The sequence below is a fragment of the Panthera pardus genome, unplaced genomic scaffold (genome assembly GCF_024362965.1).
Source record: "Panthera pardus isolate Hobbes unplaced genomic scaffold, ASM2436296v1 HiC_scaffold_27, whole genome shotgun sequence".
Taxonomy (NCBI): domain Eukaryota; kingdom Metazoa; phylum Chordata; class Mammalia; order Carnivora; family Felidae; genus Panthera; species Panthera pardus.
Genome location: NW_026526843.1, coordinates 83,899,662 through 83,920,692, shown reverse-complemented (window position 1 = coordinate 83,920,692; position 21,031 = coordinate 83,899,662). Strand labels below are relative to the sequence as shown.

Sequence of the window (21,031 nt, the reverse complement as noted above, 5' to 3'; positions counted from 1 at the left end):
CTCCCCCGCCCTCACAAATAAATATTTAAAAATTTTTTTTAAATATTACATTTTTTAAATTCTATCGTGAAGGGAAGAGACAGAACAGTTCCTCATGGCAATCTTTTTTTTGTGTCTTAAATGTCAACGATCACAAAAACTTGTGGCTTCTACTCACAGACCTGCGTTCCCAAATAGTTTTCTGCCTTGACCTTGGTGCTCTAAAAACTCTTCTCCCCGCCCTAGGAATCTGAAAAAGAAGTGGCCAATATCGAGTACTTTTACACCCCGGGGGACGAAGAACTCATCAGTGCCGAATTTATCAAGTCCTTCATCCAAAAAGTGAAACATAACAGGTTCCAAGTCATCTCCTGGGGTCTCTATTTGTACCGCTTGTAGGAGCTTGAGGGTCTGTGGATGAATCATGCACCCAAATAGGACTATTGCTCAAATGCTTTATCAAAGCGTCTCCCTGCGCGTCTAATTGCGCGTCAGCTTGCGGCGATGCAGGTACTTGTACTTCCCGTTGACTGAAGGGTACTTGGCTTTGCCTGCCTTCTGTTCACGGAAGCTGTAGTGTCACGGTCACTCCTCTTCCCGTCTACGAGACATCTGACGCGTACCGAGTTGTGAGGTCCAGCTGAAGGCGTTTGCCGTCAGTGCCTTTATAGCTTTTCTCCACTGTGCGTTTTCTGGTGTTTAATGAGGTTTGATCTGTCGGTGAAGGCCTTCTGACATTCTGTACAAGCGTAGGGTTTCTTTCCTGTATGAATGATCTGATGCATGCTCAACGTTGCTTTCTGGATGAAGGCTTTCCCACATTTACTGCATTCATAGTGCCTTTCTCCAGTGTGAGATTTCTGATGGATGGTGAGGCGGGACTTCCAGGTGAAGGTTTTCCCACAGTCACCGCACTTATAGGGTTTCTCTCGGGTATGGATTTTCTGGTGTGTTATCAGATTTGACCTGTCGGTGAAGGCCTTCCCACATTCAGCGCATACGTTGGGCTTCTCCCCTGTGTGAATTTTCTGATGCACACGGAGTTGTGACTTCTTAGTAAAGCACTTCCCACAGTCACTGCATTCATAAGGCTTCTCTCCAGTATGAATTCTGTGATGTGCAATGAAGTGTGATTTCTGGATGAAGGCCTTCCCACACTCAGGACAAACGTAGGGTTTCTCTCCTGTGTGGATTCTCTGATGCACACTTAGTGTTGATTTCTGGATAAAGGCTTTCCCACATTCATTGCATTCATAGTGTCTCTCTCCGATATGAGACTTCTGATGTATTTTGAGGCGTGACTTCCATATAAAGGCTTTTCCACAGCCATTGCATTTATAGGGTTTCTCTCCAGTGTGAGTTTTCTGGTGCTTAATGAGATTTGACTGGTCACTGAAAGCCTTTCCGCATTCAGCACACATGTAGGGCTTCTCTCCAGTATGAGTCTTCTGATGTGTAGTGAGGTTTGTCCTATGAGTGAAGACCTTTCCGCATTCTGTACATATATAGGGTTTTTCTCCTGTGTGAATTCTTTGATGCACGTGGAGTTGGGACTTCTTAGTGAATGATTTTCCACACTCACTGCATTCGTAAGGTTTCTCTCCGGTATGGATTCTCTGATGTGTATTGAAATGTGATTTCTGGATGAAAGCCTTCCCACATTCAGTGCATACATAAGGTTTCTCTCCTGTGTGGATTCTCTGATGCATTCTGAGCGCGGACTTTCTTGTAAAGGCTTTCCCACATTCACTGCACGCATAGTGTTTCTCCCCAGTATGAGTCTTCTGATGTATATTAAGGTCTGAATTCTGGGAGAAGCCTCTTCCACATTCACTACATTCATAGGGTTTTTCTCCTGTGTGAATTCTCATATGTCTAAAGAGATACGATCTGTGGAAAAAGGCTTTTCCACACTCACTGCACTTATACGGTTTCTGCCCAGTATGAATTTTCTGATGTGTAATGAGGTTTGACTTGAGAGTAAAGGCCTTCCCACACTGAGTACATATATAGGGTTTATCCCCTGTATAAACACTTTGAGGTCCATTAATCTGTGGCTTCTGAGTGAGGGCGTTCTCACTTTTATTGCATTCGTGGGATTTTCCCTCAGCATGCATTCTCTGATGCTCAAAGAGATGTGACTTCTGGGGGAAGCCCTTTACACACTCAGTACAAACATAAAGTTGCTCCCCGGTCTGAATTTGCTGCTGGGGGATGAGAACTTGTTTGTTGCCAAGATGCTTTTCACATTGATTAATTTTGCAGGCATTTGCCCCTGTGGCAGCATTCTCAGGGGAGGAAGAGCTGTGGGCAAAATTGTTATCGTTTCCAAAAATCTTATCAAGGTTCTTTGTTGAATTGCTTTTATTATGGTTATGTAAGTTTAAAGTGTGCTTCAAACTCTTTCCAAATGTGTCATAGTTATGGAGTCTTTTAATTGAAGGAACAAGCTTGGAACTCACGTGAATTATTTTTTCAATATTTTTACATTCACAGCTCAGCACTTTCACAGGACTTAAAGGGTTATTTTGGCTTCCTGGATATCTCTCTAGTTCGCTATTATTTTGCCACAATTCTTCTAAAATGGAACACAAAGGAGCTTTTCTTATAGATTGACCAAATTTCTCACAGGGGAGTGGAACTTTTCCAGAAATTCTCTGTTGTTGTACTTTCCCAATATCCTCACCTAAAACGAAAAAGAAGAACGTAAAAATGACTCAAAGGGCAATCAGCCGAGGGTACATGTAGTTCAGACGAGATGGGGCGCGTTTGGGGTGGTCTGGCCGTGGACGGGGTACAAGGTGGACACAGAAATGGAAGGGTCCATATGACAATAATGAAAATAGTAATAATGTAGTAATACAAAATTCTTCTAAAGCACTTACTATATACAAAATAATTTTATAGCATTTATGATGCACCAGGCACTGTTCCTAGTGCTTTATGCATAAATAGCTCATTCAGTCCTCACTAACCCCTAAGAGGCAGCTGTCATGACCAGTCAGATGAGAAAACAGAAGTACAGAGAAGTTGTGTAACTTGCTGAAGACCAAATCGCTAATTAAGTGAGGGAGATGGGCTGTGACCCTGGGAATTCATATCTGTTATGTAGGAGGTCTTGATAATGAGACTAACCAGAAGAAGAAACCTAAGTCTGTTAAGGGGAATCCTAGCATGGAAGAAATATTTCAGATTATATGTCTTTATTACTTATCAGCTCTAAACCTTTCTCTCTCTTTTTTTTAAATTTATTTAGTTTGAGAGAGAGCCGGAGTGTACACGTGAGCGGAGTGGGGGGCGGCACAGAGAGGGAGGGAGAGAATCCCAAGTAGGTTCTGCGAGCCTGACGCTGGGGCTCGATCTCATGAACCGTGAGATCGTGACCTGAGCCGAAATCAAGAGTCGAACGCTTAACTGACTGAGCCACCCAGGCACCCTTGCTCTGAACCTTTATAACCTCTCTGCTTTGTCTTGCTTTTCCTCTGAACCATAGGAGCACCAACATTAAATTTCTGTGCCTCAGAGATCCATTCCTCTGCAGCTATACCCAACAGTGTTGCAACATCAACCATCCAAATAGTAAATAGGTATCTGTGCTCCAACTCTATAGCCAGCTGCATGTTTTCCTTGGTCCCAGGGATATACGCTTTCAACAAGAGCCAGATAGGAGAGGAAAAGCCACCTGAGGCAGAAAGTACAAGCCGTCCGCCCACAACTAATTGCACTTGCATTTACCAGCCTCGCTTTTTCCTCACCAGCGAAAAGTATGAGCAGAAGAGGTATGTGCAGCTTCCAAGCCGGGCCTGAAGTCAGTGGGAAAAACTCCTCTCTTCCCCTTTCTCCTTCCCACTGGACTCAGCAGTGACCCAACATTAACCACGTAGCTGACCATGGTGCCCTGGGGGATGGCAGGGCAATGACTTGGAACATGGCCCCTGAATGACCCGTCAGGGGTAGAGTTGACCTGTTGACTGCATCCGTTCACCTCCGAATTCTTACACAAGAGAATTTATACTGAGTTTGTTGTTTGGTTTCTCTGCCTATTCAAAATTCTATCTGCTGTGAGTGTAGAAAGCCGACAGGGTACCACTCATATTGATACCTAATTTGGCCCAGTTTTCTGCTCCAACAGAAAGGCTGAGCTTGTTAACATTTCTTCCCTTTCCAAGTATGATGTATGGTCCTTTGAATTCCCCTGAGCAGACACTTGCAAAATCCTGCCGAAAGAGAGCAAGATATCCTCCGCTGCCTATCTCCCCAAATTCAATAACTGGAAGTTTGCCAAACATTTTCCAGGCTCTGCCTCAGTGAACTGAAGAATAAACGTGCCAGGTACCAACCTATTGCCTCTCGGCTCTGAATCCACTCCCCTTTGCCTGCTCTACAAAAATGGATGTGAGTCTCTTTAGATATGTTTCCTTTGCCAACTGGCATGATGTTGGCCCTTTTCAGCACCGGGTGATGGAGAAACGCTGCAGGAGGAAGGGGTTTTGCTTCCTGGTTCCGGTGGGCCCACTCAGCAGCCCCCCTGCCGTCCCAGCAAGGGCAGCTCGTCCGCCACCGGGCTTCCTGCAGCCACCTGTGGCTTCGCCACCACCACGCTGCTGATGCACTTCTAGCTCCCCGGGCGCCCAGGTCTTGCAGTGTGGGTGGCTTCTCTAGACCTCAGCTCCTGCGGTGGGGACGACTTTTCGAGCACCTATCTCCTGTGGCTCATACGGCTTCCCAAGCACCCAGCTCCCGTCAACTCTGGGAGCTTCTCTAGCTCCGGGCTTGTGCAGTGCGACATGGCCAGCAGCACTCCGCAGTTTACCCTAGCACCCCTCTCAGACGATTCGTAGGGGGCTGCCTCCGCTGAGAAGCTTCCACATGATCAGCTTTCTCTGGAACCCCAGAGAGCAGATTTCCAGCGAGTTCCACTCTTCTTCCGTGCTGTGAGCCAATGGCTGTGCCTCCCATCAAGCTCTGGATTCATCCCTGGGAAGCAAGGGAGGCCCTTCCTTGGGTGTTCAATCACAGCCCTAGAGGTACCAGCTGTTCTTTTTATCTGCTATTCCTTTATTCTTTAGATTTCTCTTTACTTTTACTAGCTAATCTCTCGTCACTTCAATCTCACCGTAGCCAATCATTCTTTATGTTATACTTTCGCTGTTCAAATTAGTAGGTCGTTTCTGTCTCCTGCTCAGCCCCTGAGTTACACAAGAAGAAACAGGCTCTTAGTTCTGGGAACTTTCTAAAAACAGAGAGGTAAAAGCCTCAGTTACCACATAGTCTAAAGTCTGTGCTTTCTTTCTGAGCTCCTGTGGAAAGAAAGGTGAGAAAGAGGAAAGAGCCACATATGCTAGAGTCACTGAGCCATGTCATGGAACACCGAAATCTGACCAGGTGAAAATGTATCACTGAATAGACAGAGCACAGAATAAAGAGTCTGATTCATAGAACAGTAACACATATGGTAGACATAAGTAAAAATTCTTAAATGCACATCAAAAAAAAAAAAAAACAACAATCAGCAAAATGAAAAAGCAACCTCTGTAATGTGAAAACGTTTTTGCAAGTCATATATCTGATAAGGAGTTAATATAAAGAACTCATACAACTCAATAGCAAAAAATAAATAAACCGATTAAAAATGGGTAGAACTGAACAGACAGTTTTCCAAAGAAGACATCAAAATGGGGCTCCTGGGTGACTCAGTCGGTTAAGCGTCAGACTCTTCATTTGGCTCAGGTCATGATCTCACGGTTTGTGAGACTGAGCCCCACGTCAGGCTCCATGCTGTCAGCAAGGAGGCTGCTTGGGATTCCCTCTCTCCCCGTCTCTCTCTCTGCCCCTCCCCCACTCTCACTCTCTCTGGCGCTCTCTCTCTCTCTCAAAATAAATAAATAAACATTTTAAAACAAAAACACAAAGAAGACATCCAAATGGCCAACAGGTACATGAAAAGGTGCTCAACATCACTAATCACCAGGGAAATGCCAGTCAAAACCACAATGAGATACCACCTCACACCTGCTACAGTGGCTACATCAAGATGACAGAGAAGAGGTGTTGGTGAGGGTGTGAAGAAAAGGGAGTCCTTGTGCATTGTTGGTAGCGATGCAAATTGGTACAGCCACTATGGAAAACAGTATAGAGCTTCCTTGAAAAATTAAAAGTGGAACTACCACATGATTTAGCGATCCCACTTCTGGGTATATATCCATAAGAACAGAAATGAGGATCTCGTAGAGATATCTGCACTCTCGTATGCATTGCAGCATTATTCACAATAACGAGATATGGACACAATCTGTCAGTCAACGTTGAATGGATAAAGAAGATATATATATATATATATATATATACCCCCAAGGAAATATAATTCAGCCACGAGAAAAATATTGTGCCACTTGTTATAACCTGGCTGAATCTTAAGGGTATTTATGCTAAATGAAATAAGTCGGACAAAGACAAATACTGTATGGTATTATCACTTCTATGTGGAATCTCAAAAAAGTCAAACTCGGAGTAGAGTGGTGGTTACCTGGGGTTGGGGGTGAAGGAAATGGAAGTATTGGTCAAAGGGTACAAACTGCCAGTTCTAGGTTCTATGATGAACGAGTTCTGAGGATCTAAGATACGGCCTGGTAATTCGGGCTCACGATACTGTATCAAACACTCGAAAGGTGTTAAGAGAGTAAGTCTTAAATGTTCTCACCACAAAAAAGAATTGGTAACTATGTGACAGGATGGAGATATTAGCGAAGGCTATGGTGTTAATTATTTTGCAATACATAAAGGTATTAAATCAACATATTGTATACCTTAAGCTTATATAATGTTATGTGTCACTTATATCTCAATAAAGCTGGGGGGAAATAGCATAAAATGTGGTATGCTTAGGGGGTGCCTGGGTGGCTCCGTTGGTTAAGTGTCTGACTTCGGCTCAGGTCATGATCTCAATGGTTCGTGAGTTTGAGCCCCGTGTTGGGCTCTGTGCGGACACCTCAGAGCCTGGAGCCTGCTTCGGATTCTGTCTCCCTCCCTCTCTACGCCTCCCCCCACTTGCACTCTGTCTGTCTGTCTCTCTCTCAAAAATAAATAAACAGTAAAAATGTGGTATACTTAGGGATAAATTTGACAAAAGATGCACAAAACCTCTATACTGAAAGGTAGAAGATATCACTGAGAGGAAGTAAAGAACGCCTAAATAAATGGAAATGTATAACTTATTCATGGCTTCGAAGACTCAATAATGTTAAGATGTCAGTTCTCTCCAAACTGAGCCAAACTGAGCCACAGAGTCAACATAATCCCAGTCAAAATTCACTTTTGTAGAAATTGAAACACTGATTCTAAAATTCAAATGGATATACACAGTACTCAGATAGCCAAAACAATTGAAAGAGAAGAACAAGGTTGGAGGGCTAACACTGCATGATTTCAAATTTATTATATACTAATCAAAACAGTGTGGAATAGTATAAAGATAAATGAATAGATCACAGGAATGGAGTAAAGACTCCAGAAAGAGATCCACACACATATGGCAACTGATTTTCAATAAACGTGCAAAGGCAAATCAGTTGACAAAGGATCATGTTTCTTTCTAATGTTTATTTATTTTTGAGAGAGAGAGAGCACAAGTGGGAGGGGGCAGAGAGAAGGGGACAGAGGATCTGAAGCGGGCTCTATGCTGACAGCAAGGAGCCTGACATAAGCCTTGAACTCATGAACTGAGAGACCATGACTTGAGCCAAAGTTGGACATTCAACTGACTAAGCCAACCAGGTGCCCCAAGAAAGGATCGTTTATTTTAATCTTTTTTTAAAATGTTTACTTTTTGAGAGAGAGAGAGAGAGAGAGAGAGAGAGAGAATACGAAGTAGGCTCTGTACTGAGAGCAGAGAGCCTGATGCAAGGCTCAAACACACAAACTGTGAGATCATGACTTGAGCCAAAGTGGGACGCTTAACCAACTGAGCCACCCAGGAGCCCCAGCATCATTTTTTAAAAAATAAATGATGCTGGAATAATTGGATGGCCATGTGTAAAAAAGTGAACTTCGATCCATACTTGAATCACATAAAAAATTAACAGAAAAGAGATCACAGAACTAAATATAAAATCTAAATTTTCCGTGACCTTGGATTAGGTAAAGAGTTCATAGATACAACCCCCAAAGCACACTCTGTAAAAGAAGAAAATAGATAAATTAGGCTTTGTCAAAATTTACAATGTCTCATGAGAGGTGCCCGGGCGGCTCAGTCGGTTAAGCATCCGACTTCAGCTCAGGTCATGATCTCACAGTTCGTGAGTTCGAGCCTGGCGTTGTGCTCTGTGCTGACAGCTCGGAGCCTGGAGCCTTCAGCCTGCTTCAGATTCTGTGTCTCTCTCTTCTCTCTGTCCCTTCCCCACTTCATGCTCTCTCTCTCTCTCTTTCTCTCTCTCTCTCAAAAATAAACATTAAAAAAATTTTAATGAAAACTTAAAAAAAATAAAATAAAATGTCTCATGAAAGACACTGATAAAATAAAAAGAAAAATTTGCAAAACACATATCCTATAACTTGTGTTCGGAATATACAAAGAACTTTCAAAACTCAATAAGAACACAAAGTTCCCTATAGAAAACTGGACAAAATATTTGTACAAATACTCCATCAGGGAAGATATATGGATGTTAACTATTAGACATTACGAACGTGCTAATTAAAACCATAGTAAGATACTACCACCCACCTACTAAAATGGCTAAAAACATTTTAAATGGACAATTCCAAATGCTGGTAAAGATGTAGAACAACTGGAATTCTCATACATAGCTGGCTAGGATGTAAAATTTTACAGCTGCTTTAAAACTCAGTTTGGCAGTTTCTAATAAAATCAAACATACACTTACTGTACAACCCAGCAATCCCACTCCTAGGTATTTACCCCAGAGAACTGAAATCTTCTCATCACACAAAATCAGTAAATAGACTTCATAGCACTTTTATTTATAATCACCCAAACTGGAAACCATCCAAAGTAGTGGATACACAAACCGTGGTACATTTATACAGTGGAATACCACTCAGCAATAAAAAAATACCAAACAATGGAAGCATACAAGAGGATGAATGAGTTTTTAATGCATTATACTAAGTGAAAGAAGCCAGGCTCAAAAAGCTTCGTGCTATATGATTCCATATATATGACATTCTGGAAAAGGCAAACCTTATAAGGACAGAAAAAAGATGAGTATTTTTCAGGGCCAGAAGTAGTGGGAAGGAGTGACAACAAAGGGGTGTGGTGTAATTTTTTGCTCTATATTCTTGACAGTGGTGGTGGTGGTTATAGGACTGTACGCATTTATCAAAACACATAGAATTATTTACATTGATAAATTATTAATATCAATTACTGATAGCAATATCAATAAACCATAAAACTGTTTAAAACGGAGATGAGTAGAGGTTATAGAAAATACACAGATACAAGTTTGAATTGGAAATATGTGGCCATATTGTTTATCTCTTTGAAAGAAGAGTTTAATTATGACATACTAAGTAATGGGGAGTAATTGTTGGGTTTATTCCATAAAGCTGACAACATAAATGGAATGTTTTAGGTAATGACATCTGTCATTAGCACTTAAAGTGAACTAATAAAAAGAATGGAATCAGCAAATTCAATCAGGAATCGAATCATCGTAATCCAAGCATAAGAAAATAAGAAGCTGGTTTTAGGTGGTATTACTGGGAATTGAGAAGATGAGCTGAGATCCAAAAATGATATTTGCAAAAATGGAAAGGCACTAGGAACTGCAGGTAATTAATTAAAAAAAAAGACTAAAAGATTTAAGAAGCACTGACAGACTGTGACAGAATTTGAAGGTGAGAAGGTAATGCGTGAGATGATGATTCAAATTTCTTATGTACGGAGGATCAAGAGAAACATCTCAAGGAAACTTTCTAGGAAGCTAAATCTAGTACTAAAGTACCAGTGAAGGGGAACCTGGGTGGGACAGTTGGTTGAGTCTCAGACTCTTGATTTTGGCTCAAGTCATGATCCCAGGGTCGTGGGATCGAGTCCTGTGTCGGACTCCCTGCTGAGCATGGAGCCTACTTGGGATTCTCTCTTTCTCTCTGCCCCTCTCCCTTGCTCGTACGCCTGCCTCTCTAAAATAAAATTTAAAAATTAAAAAATAAATTAAAAAAATAACGTACCAGGGGCACCTGGGTGGCTCAGTCCATTCAGCATCGGACTCTAGGTTTTGGCTCAGGTCATTATCTTGCGGTTCATGGGTTTTGGCCCTGCATCATCAGTACAGAGCCTGCCTTGGATTCTCTTTCTATCCCTCTCTCTCTGCCCCTCCCCTGCTCTCTATCTTTCTCCTCCCCCCTCAAAATAAATAACCATAAAAATAAGTAAATAGGGGTATCCATATGGCTCAGTTAAGCATTGGACTTAGGCTCAGGTCATGATCTCACAGTTTGTGAGTTCGAGCCCCGCATTGGGCTCTGTGCTGACAGCTCAGAGCCTAGAGCCTGCTTCTGATTCTGTTTCTCCCTCTCTCTCTGCCTCTCCCCTGCTCACACTCTGTCTCTCTCTCTGTCTCTCAAAAATAAACATGAAAAAAATTTTAAATAATAAGTAAGTAAATAAATAAAGTGCCAGAGAAAACCGGACTGGGGATGTCAAAAGCAGAGTCATCAGAATTCAGTATGGATGAATCCTTGCATGTATATGAAGGAAAGACTGGTGAACAGTAGGCAGGGTCCCTAGGGCAACCTCACGTATGGGGATAAGGAAGAGGAGAAGACTGGGAAAAAGGGCAGGTAATAAATTGGATGTAAACCAGTAAGAAACCGAGGAAACCATAAGAGACTCTTAAATACAGAGAACAAACTGAGGGTTTGCTGGAGGGGAGGTGGGTGAGGGGCGGATAGGCTAGATGGGTGATGGGTACTAAGGAGGGCACTTGTTATGATGAGCACTGGGTGTTGTATGGAAGTGATGAATCACTGAATTCTCCTCATGAAACCAATGCTACACTATATGTTAACTAACTTGGATTAAAATAAATTTAAAAAAGAAAGAAAAAAGAGGAAAAAAGAAGGTAACAATAAAAATGTGAACATATAGAATTGAAGAGAAAAAAAAAAGAAACAGACAGGAAACTCAAGCAAAACACGGGGAACATCAACAAGGTCACTCATAGAAGGGGAAACTCAAACAGACCACAACAGATCAGTCATGAAAGGCTGAAACTAGGTATTGGAGAGATGTGCAATAAAAAAATGAGATGCCACTTTATACCCATTGTTGGCCAAAAGATGAGAAAGCCTGGTTCTACTAATCGTTGGCAGAAACTGTTGCTAGTATAGACTCGTTCAGTCAACCTGAGAACAATATGGTGGCACTCAGTCAAATTCAGGATGGAAATATACAATGATCAGGCAAATCCCTTCTTCTGTAAACATCCCCTGAGACATTCTCACCCTCCATAAGGGAACACTGCTGTAGAAAGTTCTCGCAGAGCTGTTTGTATTAGCTGGGAGCTTCATTTAGCAACAACCCTAGGTTCCGCCACAGGGTGAATGGTTAAGATGTGCTGCTGGCACAGGGGGGATGCTTTGCAGCAGTCTGAAGGAGGGCAGCCAGCGGAATACACTGCAGTATGGACAGACCTCACGGATGAGTGAGAAAGAGGAACAGAATTAAGACACGTGGTGCAACACAATTTACATACACTAAGAACACCTACTCACACACCAACCCTCTAGGCTTTAAAAGACCACCGCACAAATTCAAAGACCAGACGCAGTAGGTCAGTTGCCCCTGGGAGGACATGTAGGGAAGGAGCACGTGGAATTGGCATAAAAGGGAAGACATTTTAGAATACCTGAACGTACAAGGAAAGAATCTAAGATAAAGGGGGTGGGAGTGGAGTAGAAAGAATAAAAAGGCTTTAGCTAAGATAAGGCGGCACGTGTGTGATCCAGGGTGCAGAGACTAGAGACAGCTCTCCTGTCAAAAAGCCAAACAACCAAGACAATGGCTTTTTGCGAGGGTTGTACTTAGAGACGTTGTTTAGGTATCAAAGACGCTTCTGTCAACCATCTCCAATAAACGACCAACGTTTAGAACTTTCAAGGCCGGTTATCTTCACAGCCTCTTCTAGAAAGAGTCGATTTGTTTTTGTGTCCCCCGTCTGCTCTGATCACACTCACCTGAACAGCTCTGATGTGGGGTTTCTCCCTCCAATGTCCATGGCCCCTCTCCTTGCTCCAATTTGAAGATGACCTCTGGTTTGGGAACCTGGTACCCTGTTGACAGGACATGATACAGGATTGGGTCCAGCTAATTGGGTTTCAGGGGACTTTCAGTGACATTTCCATTTGCCCTTCAGAACACGCATTGCACCGGGAACAGGGTAATAATAATAGTCATGGAAAGGGAATGAAGAATCTTGGACCAATCAAGGATGACACCATCACACACTTAAGATGTTCCAGAACACTCAGCAGCTGAGAATGGAAATAGCACACTGACGCCCCTGGCAGACACACAGGGCAGCTGTGCTTACCCACTGAGCGCAGGTGGCTGTAGTTCTCCAGTGTCACATCCCGGTACAGGCGTCTCTGAGCAGGGTCCAAATGCTGCCACTCTTCCCTGCTGAAGTTCACAGTCACATCCTCGAATGACACGGAGACCTGTAACAACACAATCCTGTTCAAGGCAATATGGTCAGCACTGGGGGGGTTGGATAGAAGGCAAATAGGAAGTTGTTTTCAATGACGTATCTGTATATGACATAATGACATAATGTATCACACAGGGTTTGCACTCAGTGTCTGGTTTTGTATTTTATGAGAGGAAAAAAAAAAACTTGTTGAAGTATCTTAGCATTCATTACGTATGTAGTACATTTATTCATTGATTTATGCAGTCATTCTTTTTCAAAAATGAGGATTAAATTAGGCTTTGTTTAAATCCGCTAGTTAATGTGGGCACTATATACATTTACTGCTTGATTATGTGCCAGCCATGGCAACATAGAATTGAATGAACTAGAATTGACTAAAAAGAAACGTAGGGGAAAAGGCAAAACAATAAAGCCTTTAAAATTAATGCAGAAAATTCCTTCCCAGGTTTTGGCACCAAAAAAAAAAAAAAAAAAATGCAGAAAAAAGACATGATCTCGGATTAGGAAAATAATTCTCAAAACAAGATGCAAAAAACATTAACCATAAAGAAAGACTGATGTCTGGCTACAACACGTTTTAAAACTTCTATTTATTTAAAAGACAGCATTATAAGAGAACAAAAGGAAAGCCACGGAAAAGGAGAAGATATCTGCAACACATAGTACTGTCAAAGGGTTCATATCTAGAAGATGTAAAGAACTCTTACAAACCAATAAGAAGAAAAGAGAGCACCAAGTAGAAAAGTGGGCAAAGCATTTGAACAGGCATTTTACAAAAGGGGAAATCCAAGGTTTCAATAAACATGAAAAGGGCTTAACCTTGGTAACCAGGGAATGTAAATTTAAACCACAGTGAGACACCACTATATGACTTCTAGAATGTCCTCAATAAAAAAGACTGATAGTATGGAGTGTTGAGGAGAATATGGTGCAATGAGAACTCTCATATTGTTGATGGTGTAAATTGGCACAACCACGTTAGAAGGCATTTTTTCTTTATTGGGTAATGTTGAAACATGCATACGCTAGGACACAGTGATTCCATTCATGGAAATATGCCCAATCTGAATATGCATACATGTGCAATTAGAGGCATGGTCAAGAATATTTATGGCAGCACTATTCAAATGTGTGTAATATTTCATGATAAAAAGTTAAAAATTAGTAATTAAAAAAATCAGTGTTCAACATAATAGTAACAATATCTACTCTGTGAAAAATATTAAGAATAGTTTCTTAGTTGCTTTCATTTGCATAATCTCTAAGCATATACCCCACCCACTCACAAACTAACCAAGACCGGTTTTCTGCTAGAGAGATCTGGGGAGTTGAAGGAGGGAACCATGTGAATGTATTACCTATTCAAAAATTAAGTTAGGGGTGCTTGGGTGGCTTAGTCGGTTAAGGGTCCAACTTTGGCTCAGGTCATGAACTTGCAGTCCGTGCGTTTGAGCCCTGCATCGGACTCTGTGCTGACAGCTCAGAGCCTAGAGCCTGCTTCCAATTCTGTGTTTCCCTCTCTGTCTGCCTCTCCCTGCTCGTGCTCGCTCACTCTCTCTCACTGTCTCTCTCTTTCTCTCAAAAATAAACAAACATTTAAAAACTTAAAAAAAATAAGTTAAAAATTACCAATGGGACCAAAATGGAATAGACATAATTCTTCCTAGGTCTCCTGCTAAGTATAGCTAAAACCCCTGGATATTATATATAAAACAAAGATAAGAATACTCTGGCCGTTGGAGAGAGGGAGGCAAACCTGTCGTGATCCTCAGGTGCTAGAGAAACTGGCAACTTAGAATGCCAACTGGCACAGGCAGGAACAGCCAGAGAAATGTGCTTTCATTAGTTCAAGTACCAGGAAAAAGGCAACGTAGCAAGAGAGAAAAACCTAGATCATATTGCCCTGTTCCAGCCAGGCATCACAGAAATAACTGTGCCCCCTACTTCCATTCTTATCAGTAAAGGCTGAATGGGGAGGCTAGATTTTCATTCCAGCCTGTGGGTAATGAGACCCTTCCCCCACAGCGTCAATTTAGGCTAGGTGGCGATCTTGGACTCCACCCCTGACTCAAAAAACGAGGTGTCAGTCTTGTCTTCCCACCAGGGTGGTGTCAGAGGTGGTCTGGTGGAAAGCCTGAAATTCTACCCACCCCCTCCCAGTAGCAACAAGGTGCTTGGCCCCTTCTGGGGTGTCAAAGGAGTCCAAGTGGGGAACTTGAACTTCCACTTCCACGTGGCAGTAAGGAGGATTTTTCTGAATCCTCTTCCGAATTCTCTTCAGAAAAAGATTCTCCTTTTCTAGCAGAACAGTGTCAGAGGAGGCCTATTAAACACAAGATTTAAATAATATCAAAGTCTCATAGTTCCCCAAAATATCCAGGACATAATTGAAAATCAGGCATCATGTGAAGAAGCAGAAAAATCTCAACTGGAACGAGAAAAGATAATCAACAGACACCAACACTGAGATGAGACAGAAGTTAGAATTATCTGACAAGAATTTTAAAGCAGCTATCATAAAAAATGTTTCAATACACTTAAATTTGAAAATAGAAAGTCTCAGCAGAGAAAGAAAAGATATAAAGACAAACTGAATGGAAATTTCAGAACTGAAAAATACAATGACTAAAAATTTAAAACTCAACTGTGGGCTCAGCAGCAGAATAGACAGTACAGAGGAAAGACTCAGAGAACTTGACCATGGAACAATGGAAATGATCCAATATGAACAGAAAGAGAATTGGCTGGAAAAAAATGAGCAGAGCCTCAGGGACCTGTGAGACTATAATCGGAGATCTGGCATTGGTGTCATCAGAGTCCCAGGAGGAGGGGAGAAAGAGTGTGGGGCTGAAAGAGTATTTGAAGAAATTGACCGGAATTTTCTCAAATTTGGCAAAAGTATCAACTTAGAGATTCGAGAAGCTGAGCGAACCCCAAAAGGGTAAGCCAAAGAAATCTACACCAAGACACATTATAATCAAACTCCGGAAAGCTAAAGACAAAGAAAAAAATCTTGCAATCAGCAAGAGAGAAACCACAACTTACCTATTGGGGAAAAACAATTAAAGTGACAGTGGATTTCTCATCAGAAACCATGGGGGAGAGAAGGAAGTGGCCCAACAGTTTTCAAGGGCTGGAAGAAGAGAACTGTCAACTCTGAATTCCATATCTGGCTCTGGTAAAACTATCCTTAAGAAATGAAGTGGCACTGGCCAATACATACATGAAAAGGTGCTTGGCATCATTAATTATGCGGGAAATATGAATCCAAACTACCATGAGATACTACCTCACACCCACGAGAATGGCTAGCATCAGAAAGTCAGATAGCAACAAGTGCTGGTGAGGATGTGGAGAAATTGGAGCCTTTATATATTGCTGGGGGAGTGTAAAATGGTACAGCTGCTTTGGGGAAACAGTCTGACAGTTCCCCAAATGGTCAAACATAGTTGCCACTTGACCCAGCAATCCCATTCCTCGGTATATGTATCCTCAAGATAAATGAAAATATATGTCCACATAAAAATGTGTACACATATGTTTATAGTGGCATTACCCATCATAGCGAAAAGGTGGAAACAACCAACATGTACATCAGATGACGAACGGATAAACAAAATGTTGACCCATCAACATTTCCAATAAAATGGAATATTATTCGGCCATAAAAAGGGACGATGTACTGATACATGCTACAACATGTACACGCACAACATGCTACATTCTTCCCCGTCTGCCTATGTACAAATCTACCCACCTATCATATGGAATGGTGACTTCCTACTTTATTCATCAGGTTATAATCGATGATTATCATTATTTATTTTGCTACTCGAATTGTCCCAAATTTGGCCAGAGGGAGCTCCTTGAAACATTACGTTGAGTGAAAGAAGCCAGACACAAAGACCACAGATTATATGATCCCATTCATGTGAACTGTCCAGAATAGTGAAGTCTAGAGGACAGAAAGTGTATTTGTGGTTGCTTAAAGTTAAGGGAGGCAGGGAACACGGGTGGGGTGGGGAGGAATGATGGCTAAAGGAAATGGGGCCTCTTTTTGAGGTGATGGAAATGTTGTCAAATTGATTGTGGTGGTGGTTGCTCCTACCCATAAATATAAACAACAGTAAGTTGTACACTTTAAATGGGTAAATTGTATGGTATGGAAGTCATTATTTCAGTAAAACTGTTACTAAGAAGAAATGAAAAGGAAATCAAGATATTCTCAGATGAAGGAAAACTAAGAAAATTTGTTGCCAGCAGACCTACCCTGAAGGAATGGCTAAAGGAAGTTCTCAAAACAGAAAGGAGATAATAAGAGAAGGAATTGGAACATCAGGAAAGAAGAAAAAATGGAAAAAGCAAAACTATGAGTAAAGACAGTAGACATTGCTTCTCCTCTCGAGATTTCTTTCTTTTTTTAATTTTTATTTATTTATTTTGAGAGAGAGAGTGTGTGTGAGCAGGGGAGGGGCAGAGAGAGAGAGAGAGAGAGAGAGAGAGAGCAAGAGAGAGAACCCTAAGCAGGCTCCATGCTGTCAGCACAGAGCCTGACATGTGGCTTGATCCCATGAACCATGAGATCATGACCTGAGCCAAAATCAAGAGCCGGACATGTAACTGAGCCACCCAGTACCCCACCTCTTGAGTTTTTTCCTAAACTATGTTTGAGGGCCAAACCAAAAAGTCTAACATTGTCTATTGTGGATCTCCATGTATGTAAGGGAAATATTTAAGACAACTGTATTATAATAAAAACTGGTGAGGGTAAAGGGATTTTTTTTTTTTTTTTGAGGGTAAAGGGATTTAAAGGCAGCTGAGTTTTCTATACTTTAACTGGTAAAATTTTAACACCAGTAGACTTGTTTGGTGATGGAATAGTGCTGTATGTGTATTATTGCCCAGGGATCAATGCATGGTTGGCAGAGAACTACACACACACACACACACACACACACACACACACACACACACACACTGTAGCAATGTCAGTTTCCTAGTGATGCAGGATGTAACCACTGAGGGAAACTGGGTAAAGGGATACATGAGACCTCTCTCTACTATCTTTGCAACTTCTAGTAAATCTGTAATTATTTCCAAAGAATACCAAACTACCAATATGAGCCTCAGAAGGACCGGAGGAATGGACACACCAGAAAAGATCAGAATGCTATTAAAAAGAAGCACTCACCAGAAAAGATCAGAATGCTATTAAAAAGAAGCACTCACCAGAAAAGATCAGAATGCTATTAAAAAGAAGCACTCAGTTCTCCCTTGTCTGCCTACCTACAAACCTATTTACCTATTAAATGGACTGGTGACTTCCTACTTTATGCCGTGGGTTATAACTTATTGCTATCTTTATTATACTTTGCTACTCAAATTGTCCCAAATTGGACCAGAGGGAGTTCCTTCAAGGTAGCTCCTGTGTCCTGTCGACTCGTCCCCATCTTTTGAACACTTCATTACTTTCCGGAACAATGAGTTCTTCCAGGATCATTTTGTACTCTCTCTGCTCTAGCCCTGGAGTCTGTCTTTTCTCCAAAAAGCTCTAGTTCTTGGTGACTAATGACAAATCAAGGTGTGCTCACTGTGCCTGGCATGTAATTATACTTCCAGCGGTCAGAGAGAGGAATATTTTCCCCTTATAGTAGAATGCCAACTAATCAATGTAGGAGAAATGATGGGATTAGAACATCATTAGGGAAACAGTACAGTAATTAACTGTTACACACAAGAATCACCACAGGATGCTAAAATCAGAGAACATGAGACACAGGACATTTATGTAGTCTCAAATTATCCCCCCACAAAATGGTTTTTAATTACGCAGGGAAAGATGGTCATGTTATAGTACTTGACGGACACCATTGTAGTCGTGGGTAATCAGTTAGTATTATCAAGAAAGGTTACATTGATATTGAATGCCTGCTGACATGAAGCCCTGAGAGGAACACAGCATCATTTTTGTGATATTTCTGAGAAAAAAAATGAATAACTTAAATCAAATGAGGAAGCAGGAACAAATCCAAATTGAGGGACATTCTTCCAAATGTTCAGTGTCACGAAAATCAAGGAAAGGCTGAGGAACTGTTCCCGATTAAAGACGAAAGGGACATGACAATTAAACACAATGCAGGCAGCTGGATTGGATCCTGGATCAGGGGAAAATGCTCTAAAGGACCTTACTGTGACAACTGGGAAAACTGTATATTACACATGAGATGTCAGATAATTAGATAATACATGGTATGTTAGTACCCTCATGGTATGTAGTAACATCAGTATGAAAGTTCTTGATTCTGGTAACTGTACTGTGGTTATGGAAGAGAATGTCCTTGGTTTCGAGAGATACACATTGAAGTATTTAGGGGTAAAGGGGAATTGTGTCTGCAAATTACTCTCAAATGGTTCAGAAAATAAAGTTTTAACTATATCTGTGTGTATAAACATATACACACGCACACACAAACATACATGCATAAGTCAAGAGACAGCAAAAGCAAATGTGGCAAGATGTTACTATTCTTGTAACTTCTCTTAATTTTAAAATGATTTCAAAAGAATCAAAAGTTTCAAGAAAATCCAAGCTTTGAAACTCCTAGTAGAAAATGTAAGTGAGGGGCACCTGGGCGGCTCAGTCGGTTGCACATCCGACTCTTGATTTTGGCTCAGGTCATGATCCCAGGGTCGTGGGATCGAGCCCTGAGTTGGGCTCCGCACTGAATGTGGAATATACTTAAGATTCTCTCTCTCTCTCTCTCTCTCTCTCTCTGCCCCTCTCCCCTGCTTGCGTGCTCTCTCTCTAAAACAGAAATAAATAAATAAATAAATAAATAAATAAATAAAATTTAGGTAAATGTTTGTTCAGGCCTTGGGGTAGGTGAGGATGTCCTAAACAAGACAGAAACCATGCTAAGTATCAAAGAAGAGATCCAATGATTTGACTATGAGGAAATGAGGAGCCTTTATTCACTTTGGGGGCCTGGGTCACCCTCCCTTTGTTGGTGAATGTTCAGGGGCACCAAGCAGGCAGGGAACTCACAGTACGTTCTCCACCACCAATAGCTCCTGGAGGCAGATCCGTAAGCACCAGAACATGCCCAGCACTTCTCCACCCACCAGCTCTCCTGAGCACGGCCCTGAGGGTTACTGAGAGCAGGACCTCCACTTGGGCCCCTAGCAACACCCCCTGACTTGTGCCCCCTTCTTCACCCAAGAGCAGTCAACCAGGGAGAGCCCTGGGGTCAGGCTTGAGCGAAGCTCTCATTTTGCCTGCCCATCCAACCCACCAGCTTGCCGGCTACCCAGGACAGGCCCACAGGTGTGTGGGTAACACAGGGGAAGAGCCTCAAGCAGCAGGACAGGAGTGGCTATTTACCCACCAGTAGGAATGAATGAAGATGTTCCATCATTTTACACTCTCAAACATTTTAACAACTCCAGTGGCCCAAGCTGGTGGATGAAAGACCACCCTCATCTCTCTCTCCCCTCCCTGGGAGTCACTAAGGCCACATTCTCAGGGAAAGTGTACAAAGACCATGATAGGCATTACGAGCATTGACACAAGATGAATACACGCAAGGTACGCTGCCCACAGCTGCCCCTCTTTGATCCTTTCCCCACTAAAATAGAAGCTTTGGGAGGGGGCATTTTGGTACTAGGAATTTGGGTAGAAAGTAGCTGGTACAGATTCACCCAGATTCCATTCTCATCTGCCACATATGAGAAGGTTTGATTTTCTGGCCCATTTCTACCATGGAGGATGGCATGTGTCCCTATCACCACCAGGACCCCTACAAGGACTTCTTCATCCTAGGTGAGGGTCCCCACTCCAGCTCCTCATGGCTCTCCAGCGACCCACACAGCAATGTCTCCCTTCGGGATCACTGGAACCGGCACACTGTGCGCTCTCATCCCCAGGGCGTGCTGGGCTGCCGGGATTGCCCGCTCACTACCCACTGTGTCCCTGCCACCTTCTCTGTCCCACCCTGCAGCTGGCTTAGGGCTGGGTCCTCCCACTTTGGGGGCTGCCCTCACTCGTGCCCGAGAACATTTCTGTATCACCTCCTGTGATATATGATCTTGCCTTTCTACACCCTGTCCCAGCCTAGCAGAAGGGCTTCCAGCATGTTCGCTGAGCCGGCTGAAAGTGTGCGGTGACTTCTTGGCTCACTGTGCCCTCCCTAGAGGGCAGATACCCAGCCTCTCTGTATGTCTGCCCTTGGCGGGGGTTGTTCGGATCCTTTCTGCTCCCTCTGGCTATTCCCGTTCCCTGGTGCCCCTATGCTCCTCCCTCTGGCTTTCCCCTGCTTCTCCTGCCCACTACTGTGCCTCACTTCTCCCTGCTGCTCCCTCTGCTGGTCCTTATTCTGTCT

The 21,031-nt window shown here is 42.5% G+C and overlaps 1 protein-coding gene across 4 annotated transcripts in view; it reads right to left on the bottom strand.

Annotated features, from left to right (window-relative positions):
• Positions 1-21,031, bottom strand: part of ZNF41 (zinc finger protein 41) — a 45,822-nt gene continuing 24,791 nt past the window's right edge. For 3 of the 4 annotated variants that reach the window (XM_019417546.2, XM_053891669.1, XM_053891668.1), the window contains exons 3-5: positions 12,534-12,660; positions 12,178-12,273; positions 3-2,665 (exon numbers count right to left, since the gene is read on the bottom strand). In XM_019417546.2, the coding sequence (XP_019273091.2) occupies positions 645-2,665; positions 12,178-12,273; positions 12,534-12,660 (2,244 nt within the window). In that variant the 3' untranslated portion in view covers positions 3-644. Of the gene's footprint in view, positions 2,666-12,177; positions 12,274-12,533; positions 12,677-21,031 lie in introns of all 4 variants that reach the window. The other variant, XM_053891670.1, reaches the window with a different exon arrangement.